Below are 12,858 nucleotides of genomic sequence, written 5' to 3'. Positions count from 1 at the left end.
ACGATCATTCAAACCTTGCCTCTGACGCTCCCAGCGCGAGGACTTAGGCCACGCCCCTTTTAGGCCACGCCCACCGGCGTCAACTACAAAGCGCTGATCACAAGCGCCTGACAGGCCAGCAGACCACACTCCTGAGGCGGAAGCCGGGAGAGCTTAGAAATTGTTCGTTTTTTAAACTTGTAAAACTGTCACTGTTTGTCTGTGTGCTAGCTTTTAAAAGAACTTTCCTTCACGCTCTCAGCAACTCACCCAGCACTAGCAGCAGATCCTAACGCTGCCGGCTGGACGATCATTCAAACCTTGCCTCTGACACTCCCAGCGCGAGGACTTAGGCCATGCTCCTTTTAGGCCACGCCCCCGGACCTCCCCTGTGGCAATCACTTACATAATGTGCCTCGGACGGAAGCGCAGCGGACGAGCGCACCGGGAGCGCCGTTTGCGCGCCGAAGGCGCGCCTAAGGCAAGCCGTCTGTGCCCGTCCGCGCCAGACCGAGCCCAGAGCCCAGAACCCCTACTCCCCCTAATCAAACCATCATCAAATATTCTAGCGACACCCTGCATAGACTAAGAAGCCTCTCAGCCCCCACATGCTACGGCTCGATCTCCCCAGAGGAAGGACACACCCGCTGCCTAAACTGCCCTTACAGGCTTTGCCCTCAGCCCCAGTTACATCCAATTTGCCTCAACATGGCCCTGCTAAACTGCAGATCCCTCCCGAATCATCAAGTCGAAATTAATTTACTTCTAAAAGACTCGGAAATAGAAGTACTATTCCTGACGGAAACCTGGCTCACAGCCGGCTCGGAACCAGACATCATCCAATCCCTCCCACCGGAATACCTCATCAAGTTCCACAACAGACCCGTAGGTAACAGTGGAGGAATAGCAGTCTTATATCGAGATTACCTCTCATGCCAATTCAAAGACAGCCCAATTTTAGACTGCGAAAATGTTCTCTTCTCCGTCCACCGGCCGCCCTCGACCACCCTCTCGGGGCTGCTAGTTTACCGCCCACCGGGACCGGTACTACGCTTCAATGAGTCGACCATTGACTCTATCTCCTCCCTAGCCTGTCTCTCACCGAATTTCACGCTCCTGGGAGACTTAAATCTCCATTTCGATGATCCCTCCAGCAAACCAGCTGCGGACCTCAAAGCAGACCTAGGCTCTCTCAGTCTCGAATTATTAAACAAACTACCGACTCACAACAAAGGACATATGTTGGATCCCGTATTTTCCAACCTCCAGAGACTAACAACTCAACCTCCCATCCCCCTCCCATGGTCTGACCATTTCTTGGTCCCTTTCAAATTACAACTTCCCACCAAGGCCCCCGACCGACACCCCACCCAACCCCCCTCTCGCCCTTGGAACAAACTGGACATAAACTCCTGGGCCCAGGTCCTCTCCTCCTCTATACCTGAGCTCGACCAAGACCCCTCCAAAGCAGACGCCCAATTACAGGAGTGGATTCATCAATCCCTAGAAACCTCCCTCCCACTCAAACACCTGCCCAGCAGTAGGAAAACAGCCAAATCACCATGGTTCACCCAGGAACTGAGGAACCAAAAAAAGATGTGCAAAAAACTAGAGCGCTCTTGGAGGAAAACCTGGTCAACGGACTCCAAAAATGAGTACAGAGCTGCCATCAGGCTCTACAAGAACTCCATAAAAAAGACACAGGCCACCTTCTTTGAAGGAAAGATTGCAGCAGCGGCAAACTCAGCGAAGGAAACTTACCGCATTGTGCGTCTCCTCACAAAAATCCAAGATCCCCTACCTCCGCCAGATCCAGAGGGCGTAAGATGTAATCAAATGGCCGAATTCTTTTCCACAAAAATCGAGAAAATACTAACCTCACTCCCCATCCCCTCCTCCCCCCATTCCGCCACCTCTCTACCCCTCCAACTTGAGGCTCCACACCTACGAGCCTTCACCCACATCACCACGGAGACTTTCCTAGCTACCCTGAAAACTGTGAAAAGTGGCTCACCATCTGACCCAACTCCTATCAGTAAGCTAAAAATGGTAGCAACCACTGTAGCTCCACATATCACCAACCTTATCAATGCCTCCTTTAAAGAGGGCACTGTTCCAGCCAATTGGAAAAAGGCTACTGTCAAAGCCCTCCTAAAAAAAAACACCTCGACCCCACAGACCCCTCCAACTTCAGACCCATCTCACTCCTCCCCGGGTTCAACAAAGTAGCCGAACGGATAGCTAACCAACAACTCTCCAATTTCCTAGAGACGAATCACCTGCTATGGGACTCTCAGACCAGTTTCAGACCTGGGCAAGGCACCGACACCGCCCTACTGGCAGTGGTCGAAGAGGCGCGAAGCATCATGGACGCAGGAGAATCAGTGGCAGTGATCCTCCTCGACCTAAGCGCCGCCTTCGATACGGTGGACCACGCCATCTTGGTCCACCGGTTGAGCCTAGTGGGAGTCACCGACTCTGCCCTTGCCTGGATTAAATCCTTCTTGGAGGGAAGATCCTTCCAGGTGTCGGATGGTACTTCCACCTCTAAAGCTCTACCCATGCAGTGTGGGGTCCCCCAGGGCTCCTCCCTGAGCCCCACACTTTTTAACGTTTATATATCCCCCCTTGAGGACGTTATCACCCCCTTCGGCGTCAAAACAGTGATGTACGCTGACGACACACAGCTGGTGGTCTCCATTATTCAATCCAACACCAGCCTAGAAAATCTGTCCAGGTGTCTAGATGGAGTCTCCCAATGGATGTGTGACTCTCGACTAAAACTCAATGGAGACAAATCTGAGATCCTCCTCCTCGGCAACCCTAACAAACTTCCAACTAACCTCTCCTGGTCTCCATGTATGGGATCCTACCCTACCCCAAAACCAGAGGTCAAAAGTCTGGGCATCTGGCTCGACCAGGAACTAAATTTCAAAACCCAGGCCAGGAAAACCTCAGGGACCTGCTTTGGCCTTATCCGCATGGCCCGAAAGATCCTCCACCTGATCCCCCTCTAGTCCAGGAAGCTACTGATGCAGGGGTTGGTCAACTCCAGGCTAGACTATGGTAACGTCCTGTACCTGGGAGCCCCGGCATCAGTCATCCAGAAACTTCAGGTGGCTCAAAACGCGGCAGCCAGAATCCTGACAGGCACCAAAGCAAGATGCTTGGCAAAACCAGCACTCAAAAGCCTGCATAGGCTACCAGTGAAGGAGCGAATTACCTTCAAGACGCTGTGCATCTCGCACAAGATTATGCATGACAAAGGTCCCACAATCCTCAGATCGCTGATGAAACCCCACCAGTCTACCAAAAATCTAAGATCCAACTCTCTCGCCCTTGCCAGCATCCCAAAAATAAAAAAGGCAAGATCCGGCGGCCGCTTGTTTGCCTATAACGCGCCTAAACTTTGGAACACCCTCCCAGTAGCCATGAGGAGAGAACACAACCTCCTTTCATTCCGGAAACAATTAAAAACCTGGCTCTTCCCCTAAACACCCCTTCCTCCTCACCGCCACCCCTGCCCCTCAGGAAAATAAGGTCTGGTTAGCGCTGGGATGCATAAGGGTAGCTATGCGCTCTATAAATCCTAATCCAAATCCAAATCCAAATCCACCTATCTGTACTAAGAATGTTTCCATGACAAATCTATGTTATTTAATATATGTTAATGAAACAATTAAAAAATAGGGTTGATACATAATAGGAATGACTCATTTTTTTTCTCTGTTTCTTTCTAGATATCTCCTACTTGGTGTGGCTCTTTTTGATTTCTGTTGCCTTTAACTGGAATTGCTGGTTCATCCCACTGCGTTGTGTATTCCCAGTGCAAAAGCCACATAATTTACACTTTTGGATCACCATGGATTCCATCTGTGATGCCTTGTATCTTCTAGATATCATGTTCTTCCAGCCACGACTGCAGTTTGTAAAAGGTGGTGATATAATAGTAAGTCTGATTAGAGATAAACATCCTCTTGTGGTGTTGTATTGTGTAAGAGAACATATTCAAGTTCTCACTATCTGTGAATAAATCTTGCTGGTTGTGGCATTGTGTTTGTCAAATGGGAGATATTTCTGTAATTATAAATAGATGAAGATATTGATGGAGGATATATAATTGTACATTTATAACATGGTATTGGATTGCACCTGTAAATATTTCTTGCATAATATTTCTGGAAACCTATAGAATTAAATGGCCTGTGTAATGAGTTATGTTAAAACACATGGATGTGTTTTAGGCTGCAGCACAAGCCACAATGGAAAAAGCCATGATTCCGACTGCCAACATGGCAGTCTCATCATAATTTGGCAGGGGAGACTGCTGACTACTTGCCAGTCGGTCCAAATCCCTCCGCGATCTGACCACCATTGTGATCGGGCCATAAGTTATCATGAGGAACTAAGCCTCAAAAATATAGTTAAAGGTTAATATATGCCCTCAGCTATTTACCGCAGAGTAATTTGTAGCTCACTGAACATGCTTTGGAGGAAATGTATTCCTTGAGTAGTAACTGAGTGTGCGAAATTGCTTGAACGGGGTAGGAGTCCCACTCAGACAACAACCACAATCCTAGTCAAGATAAACCACAAAAGTCACTAAATTAACATCTGTTTACAAATGATGGGTCTTACCAGGGTTCATTTGGGCTGTGGCACATACCAAAACGGTGGTTTCACCCAGAGACCACCTAATCTATGGTAAGTTTTCACGTGTATGATAAGTTTGTGCCCTCAAAATCATATAGGTTTGCAGGGTAATTGAATCCCAAATTCCGTATTGAACTTGGTAGATACAGGAAGTAGAGTACTCTGTTATAGTGGTCTTTTCTTCTATATTTGAAGACAAGCAAAGAACAGCCAACACGTGTTTTGCCGAGGGTCAGCAGGCCAGGGCTTTCTCAAGGTTCAGGAGGGACACCCCCACAACAAGTCTTTCAAATTCTTTGGATTGGAACACATCAAACCACATCCTAGAGGTGTAAATCTGGAACTTTGTTTGCTGTTTATGTGTGTTCAAATACAAAACTAAATGAAAATGGCTTATTTTACTGAGATGAGGTCTTCCAATGTGTGTGTGACTGTTACCATCTGTCAAAAACACAAAAGACGATGGGAGGAATGTGTTTGTCTAATTCTGGCATTCACTCGAAGTTGAATCCAGCCCAATAGTCTTTTGCCCACCATCCCACCTCAGTTTGGAGCCACCCATATGCAAATCATTCTTGACCCTGTTCCAATAGGAACAGTCCAGAACAAACTTCCAGGCCAGATCCTCGCTGAACAGGACTACAAACAACCCAAGACCAGTTTTGCCCTGATTGGGGCTCTTCAGTCAGGTGTAGCTTAGTTCCAGTGGCACTGGGGCTCTTCACTCAGGTGTAGCTTTGGTTCCAGTGGCATACTGTGCACACGATCTACATCTGGACATAACCTTGTCATTAAGGACAGTAGATCAAACAAACACAAATGATGATGGGAGGCATGCTTGTAGTTTGTCTACGCACTGGCAATCGTTCGAGGTAGCATTCCAACTAATTGTTCTGTAGCCAGCCATGTCACCTCAGTTTGGACCCTGCTGTATGCAGATCAGTCTTGACCTTGCTCCTCATGGGAGTAGTCCAGCCTAAACTGCCGGGCAAGGCGCTCCCTGAACTGGAAGACAATCTATGAACAGTTTTGCCCTTGTTATGGGCTCATCAGCTAGATTGGTTCCAGTGAAACAGATTGTCCCTCAGAGTCTCCACCTGTTGTCCATTGATGGTGACCCACTGCCTGTACTTAGAAGTATTGGCAGGCATATGGATTTTTAGCAAAATCTCCATATCTCCCAGGAACACCAGGGTCACCTCTGTCTGCTCCCCAATGCAAACTCGCACCACCTCCTCCCCAAACGCTACTCTTACCAACTCAGATGTCTGCCCTCCGGTGGGGGCCTGTGCACAATGGAGACATTTCGAATCTCCCTTGAAGTGCCCATATTTGTAGCACTCAGTACAATGGAGGGCAAACCTCCCTGTTTCGTTAGAAAACAATCTCTTCTTCTGTGGCTCAGATTGGGACTGGTTAACACTGTTCCGGTAGGAATTATTTTGCAGGCCTTTGAAGATCTCCTTACTTTTAAGTTTTTCTCCCTTTTCTTTTTTCTGGTGGGACCACTGACCACCCTTTTGGGATCGACCCCCCCCCCCCCTAGATGCTTTTTAGGACACCAAGAGGTCTGCCTCTTCAGCAAGCTTCCTGGATCAGTCAGCTTACTGTCCACTAGGTGCTGGCACAGCTCTGTGATGCAAGTATTGAGCATGTGGTGGCTGAGAATCAAGTTGCATAGCCCATTGTAATTATGAATTATGCTGCCCATCACCCAGCCATTCAGTGCCTTGTAAGAGTTGTCTAGAAAATCCACCCAAGACTAATTGGAGAGTTTATGGCTATCCCTTAACACCTGGTGATATTTTTCAGGGGTCAGTCCAAATTTAGCTTGAAAGATGGCTTTCATGGGAGTGTAACTGGTTTGGTCCTCTACTTCTAGGGCCAGAAGAGAGTCCCTCCCCACTGTAGGCATATGCTTCTACAGACCACCTCCCCAGAGCTCATCTGGAATTTTGTATACTCTCACGGTCACCTCGTAAGCTGAAAACCATTTATCAAATTCATCACCCACCAGATAACTCGGTACCAATCCTTGGGGATCCAGACCTTCTTGTCGCCTTCTGAAATTGACTGTATGCTGCCACCATTGGTGCAATCTCACTGGGTTGCCATAAATTCCAGCTCCCTGTGGCTCCTTTCATGAGCCACTTTTGTACTCCTCCTGTGCCAATATCCATTCCTCCATTCTGAGTTGGGCCATCTAGATCCTGAACTCTCTCTCTGCCTACCTGTCCACCAGTTCCTCTGGGGTCAGGCTATGTGAGGACACACTGCTTCCTGCTCTGGCATGGAGCTCTAACTCAGGAGTTGGGTCAAACTTCTTCACTAAATGCTGTATTTCAGCACTGATGTGCAGGTTCTGATCCTGCTCATTCCCATGATCCTCATTACTCTGCTCCTCTCAACAACTGGTGGACCTGTGTCCAGGCCTTCAGAGCTTTCTGCAGCTGCAACTTTTTGGTGCCCTTTTTCATTTGTAGTTCCCTTTCCTAGCAGAACTTTTTAAGCTCGATTACTGTGTTACTTTCTAGGTTGTTCAGCCCTTTCTGTGGAGGCGGGACACAGCCTATTCAAGTGTACGTAGGGCTGTGCCCAGCTCTGCTCAACCATCCTGGCAGTGATGGCCCATCCCGGCACACCAAGTCAAAATGGCAGTTTTAAAAATGCACCCACAGGCTGCAATGGCATGCCTGAGACATACTTAAAGTGCTACTTAAGTGGATAGCACAAAGGGTGCAGTAGGCCCACTATCAGAATTTAATTTACAGGACCTGGGTACATGTGGTACCGCTTTACTAAGGTCTTATAAGTAAATGAAATATGCCAAATGGGGATAAGCCAATGTAACCATGTTTTCAGGAGTGAACTCATGAACTTTAGCAAAGGTTAGCAGTAGTACTATGCGCGTAGTCCTAATGCCAGCATGAAAGAGATCAGCAAAAAAGGAGGAGGAAGGCAAAATATCTGGGGGAAAACCACCCTAAGGTTGATAGGTCTAACACTTAATAAATAAGTCTATGATTTATTTATTTGTGCAATTTTATATAGTGTGGACATGTGCCAAAGTCATCAGAGCCCTTTACAACAAGAAGGGTTACATTGGGTTACATTAAAATTAAACTTAACAAATTACAACAGTGGATGTGTGCAGGAGTAACCATAAGAAACAGCTGCAGCAATTGGGCAGAGGAAGTACACAGTTACAGCATGAATTTAGATGGTAGGGTCAACTAGCGAAGGCAGGCCAGAACACCGTGGAGCAAGTACATAAGTCTGGTCGAAGGTGAATTAACCAAGATGCCTGTCATAAAGGGGGAGCCTGAGGTCCTTTTTGAAGGTTACTAGGCAGGTGGTTAGATGGAGGGATGTAGGCAAAGACTTCCAGATTCTTGTGGCTCTTCCAGGAAAGAATGGTTCATGTATCATATTAAAATCATCCTTTCAAAATAGCATGTTTTGTACAAGTTATTTTCATCAAAGATGTTTTGTAACTGCAAACGGCTAAAAAAGTTGAGTATTGGACATACAGTTGGTTACCCAAATGTATTTTATGTATGCTACATGTCCTAAGCTCATACAAGTAGTGCCAAGGCAATGAGCACTGATGGCATCCTTGAATCCATACTTGACAGCCCTACTGTTTTAGTCAGTAGTATACCTTTCCTTTGAGACCACCACAGCCATTTGATTGTCACCTTGCTGCTTTTAGGGAAATCTTTTGACTGTACCTGTTGAGAGTTGAAAGCAAGCTCCCTGAGCAGGAAGACTTACCAATAACCATCTGAAATCTTTGTCTTGAAGTAGCTTTAATAACTAAATGACAACACTTCGGTGGCGTAGCACAAATTAATGCCCCAGCAAATTGTGATGAGAGGCCCCCTGAAGGGTTGGGACCCCACTACTGTGCAGGAGCTTGTATTATGCCCCTGACATGGGGACATGGGGTACATTTTTCTGGGCCATTGTCTTCCAGGAATATTACATTAGGAGTGATGCTTTTCTGTTTCTGTCTGCTTGGGACAGTAGCGTGGCTTGCCTGAGCATTTAACCGTTTCTTATTCCATGCCTTTGCATGCATTCTGCCAGGCATGCATTGACATGGGTTCCCGAAAACAGGAAATCCTGGGGCACCCGCACCACAGGCGCACCGGGGACCTCCTTTACACCCGTGAAACACTTCACTGTATTGTGGTGAAACAATGCTTAGTGAGGTTACGACTGCCCACATACTCAAGGAACACTTATTAATGTCATTTACGAATGATGTAATCTGGGCAAGGATTGACGTGGTAGTTTTTCTGGTCTTAATTAAATATCATGCGATTTCCAGTGATGTAATTTCAGGCGTGTTGCAGCGGAAGCCTAATACACTTTTTAACATAATTTCAAGTCTTCTACTGGGCCCATAAGGGAAGGATTTTACTCAGGTTCAATACTTCACCTCAGAGGCGATGGTCCTCCGATGGACCTTTCTCTGTTGTGGTGAGGGGCGAGGAAACAGGATGTCCAACCGTTAGCTGCCCAATGAGGACCATTAATTGGTAGCCAGCTAACACATTTGTAATCAGGTTCAGGTAAAGTACTCTCAGAACCATGCTATAGAAATAAAGTATGGCAATTGGTAGACCAAACCTCCTGAAGAAGTTTAGTCTAACAAGAATCATGCAAACCAAAATATTTGCTGTGGCTACACAGACCAAGATCAAAATAACCTGATCTTGTGAAAATAATCTATGGTTGTCTGTATTATACATTTAGAAATCTACAGTTTCTGTAAATTACATTAGACACAGACAACTTTAGATGATTTGGCTATTGTATTAAAGATCCAAAATCAATGCATAAAAGTAACAGTTTGGAATATATAATCATACATCTAGTTAAATAATCTATGCCTAAATAAAGAATCCATAAAAGGATGGTTTTTGGTCAGCAATACTATCTCTACCCCCAACAAAGCAAGAAGTTAGTTCTCAAAGGTCTCTAAGCATTGGAAGAGGGATCAAGTTAGAGTCCACTAGGGGCAAAGTTCCTGGGAAAGGAGCAAGAGGAAATGGATAATAAACCAGAAAAGTTCAAGTCTGGTATCCAATCAAACTGCTCCAATTTATACAAAAGGCAAGTTCCTCACCAAAGGCGAAAGAGAAAGGGCATAACAAAGATGCTTAGTCAGCCAGCCTGGAAGTAAGGAAAAATGTCAAAGGGCAGCCTGAACTTAGATGTAAGCTCTCCTCAAAAGAACCAAAAAGGGCAATGAGGGAGTTCTCCCCCTCCTGTGTATTATGGCGGAATAGTTTATTTTGGCCATCACGGCATCAGTGGTTGGTCCACAATGGTCTGATCATCATGTGATCATTCTTCCGTCTTTCCAGGTACAAATTGTTTCTCCAGCATAATTTCCCACATAAGTTATAGAGAAACGAATGTACTACCCTCCCCACAGGTTAGTAGACAAGGAGCTTGTTCATTGTGTTACATTTTATGGATATAAGGGAAATATAATCTCTCCTCCATTCACATACAAAGGAATAAATAGCTATATTTGTTATCATAAGGAATGTTGCTTGAACAAAGAACATATAAGACAACATTCGAGGAAAGTATCAAAATCCATTGCACAAGGCTATGAAATAATGCAGCCTACAGAGAAAAAGACTTCTCATTGTGTTTAAATTCATCGTTTCATTTTTAGTATTACAGACTTCTAATTAAGTTTAGACATAATGAAATTAATCGTGTATCTCATATATGAGAGTGTTTTGTTAGGTAAATGTTACACGGAAATGTTTAACTTCAAGTATGGCCTACTGCCACCATTTAAGGAAAGCAGCAACATGTAAATAATTGTAAAAGTCATCAAAACAAACTCGTTCTTGAGTACAAATGATCTTTATACTGTTAAGCACTTGTACTGAAAATTTCAGACATCCACTATGTTTCGTTTAGGAATTGCACCAAAGTGTGCAATGTAGTAAAATGTAAATTGATACTTGTATAGCGCACTACTCACCCGCAAGGGTCTCAAGGCGCTTGTACGAATACCGCTTTATCCTGGCTTTCCCTGTGAGGCGTCCACTCCTGGGCACCCCCACGGTGGAGGCCAGGCATCCTTAGCGTTGTGGGGGCTGTTGTGGAGATTAAGCAAGCTATTGCCCAGAGTTGCAGAGTGGGACGCCATGATTGGAATAGGCACCGAGGCGAGAATTATCAGGTCATGGAATTTTGAGCCCAAGACCCGCCGAGGCATTGAACCCTGGTCCCGGGCTAGACCACTGCATCAGGGTCTGCCGCTCTAATCATTGAGCCACACTTCTCCACGTCAAGTATAGTCAAATAGCAATAACAAGTTATCATCAAAGTTCATGGTATTTCTGTTAAAAATATAAATTAATCAGTTACCTAAATATCCTAAATTCACTAATTAATTAATCTTACTGTTTCTACCTAGTCAAGCACACTTTTACGGCACTGTCTCATCAACTTTTACAAAGTTTTGTGTTCTAAACATGTGCAAAGGGAGCATTTGTTCTCATAGTCATAATTCAGTGTGTGTCTCGTGCAAAGGCAAGATCAGCTTCTACGCTTCCTCAAGCCCTCCTCTGATGCCAACTTAAGCCATCACAAAAATGCACAACAGGTCATCACACATCATATTTGCATGGTCTTCAGCCTTTTTCCTCTAAACTCTTTTCATCCTAATATTTACATTGTTCATCTTCAAATTCAAACTCGGATTTTGTTCTTTTCACTCCTCTTTTCCCTTTTTTCATATTTACAGACTTTGATAGCTAGTATAATCAGCAGTATGTACAAATAGATTGCCACTAATGGCCTCAAGATTGGAAAACACTAGTCCATTACCCAAGTTACCCAACAGTTGCTAACAGTTGACAATCCTTTACCTATTATTTTGCATGCACTTTAATTTTTTTATTCTTTCAGGTCTTTGTTGAAGTCAGTAATATTTGTTATGTAGCTCTCTAGACCCTTACTCTTGTCTGATATGTAAGTTCAACATTGTTGAACTTTTAACAACCAAAAGACTCCTCACTCTAGACAACAGTAGAGGTTATTGAACTGAGAGCGTGGACCCAAATTGGTGTCCATTTTGACCGCCAGATACTGTTGCAGTCATCACTAGACAACAGTAGAGGTTATTGATCTGAGAATGTGGTATGTAGTTTTCACTTACTACATTGTGTAAATAGCTTTCACTCTGGTTCTGAAGAAGTGCCCAGATCCTCCTGACACTGAAAGCACGAAACATGTTGACCGACCGAGAGTAGGGCACATACAGCTAGATACATTGCCTCTAGTTCACTGCCACTCTCTATACTTTTAATCAGACAGTTTATCTTTTGAATACATAACTGTTAGGACTAACTGACCTGTTTTAACTCACTTTCCTCCCACATCTACACATACTAGGCCCTTTACCCCCACTGCACCCAACTGCAGGAACAAAAGATCCCCGCTAAAGAGCCCCGTACTGGGTGCCCGCCAGGTATTGCAGCCCCGACCTGGCGAGGGGCAGGCTCATATGATGAAGCATGACACCTAGCTCGCTAGGTGTGTCAGAGCCCTAGTTCCGTAAAGGAGAATTCCCCTTCCTCTCTTTTCAGTGTGGGGCCACTCGTGGTTTACCCCCACCTTCAGTATCTCCCTGGTCTTACACTTGGCTTCAGAGAAAGTCCATACCCTTCTTGCGTACAAACCTCATGGCTTCTCACAATTCATGCCGTAAAAAATTTGAAACATAAAAAAAATGTAGCAGCAAGTGGTTTGTAAAGTTCGGCAAAAAAACACCAATGCCCAGTTATGTGGCTCTGTTGAAAATGAAAAATGTGCAGATCAGTTTCTTTGGTGAGTATATTTAGGATAAATTGTGTCAGTCCTTCAAGCGGTACACCAAAATTGAAATTCGAATCTATAACAAAGTTTGTTTCAAGGAGATTCCGGTGTAGTTGTATTGTTAAAGCAAAATGTAGCAAACTCCTGCTTCTATTCATTTGCAGCCAGATAAGTCCATTCAGGAGACATGTACTTTTGAGTGGGTACTCTCACTTATTTTGTTCTCTCATGCTCACTGTCACTCTGGTAAGACTGATCAGAACCTTTTTGAATGGTCTGTGGTACTTGCACTCTTCCTTCTGGTAAGCAATGTTGCAATATCTCACCTTCTCAGGGCCAACTGTCTCCTGGTACTACTTGCTTTCTTAGTGC

The 12,858-nt window shown here is 45.0% G+C and overlaps 1 protein-coding gene across 1 annotated transcript in view; it reads left to right on the top strand.

The window, feature by feature from the left end:
* The window catches only part of CNGB3 (cyclic nucleotide gated channel subunit beta 3), a 673,231-nt gene that overhangs the window by 251,429 nt on the left and 408,944 nt on the right, over window positions 1-12,858 (top strand). Inside the window, exon 4 of the mRNA XM_086918038.1 lies at window positions 3,720-3,928. Coding sequence (XP_086774164.1) covers window positions 3,720-3,928 — 209 coding nt within the window. The remainder of the gene's footprint in view (window positions 1-3,719; window positions 3,929-12,858) is intronic.

Source organism: Lissotriton vulgaris, chromosome 4_1 (assembly GCF_964263255.1).
Source record: "Lissotriton vulgaris chromosome 4_1, aLisVul1.2, whole genome shotgun sequence".
Classification (NCBI taxonomy): domain Eukaryota; kingdom Metazoa; phylum Chordata; class Amphibia; order Caudata; family Salamandridae; genus Lissotriton; species Lissotriton vulgaris.
This window is presented reverse-complemented; position numbering and strand designations above follow the sequence as displayed.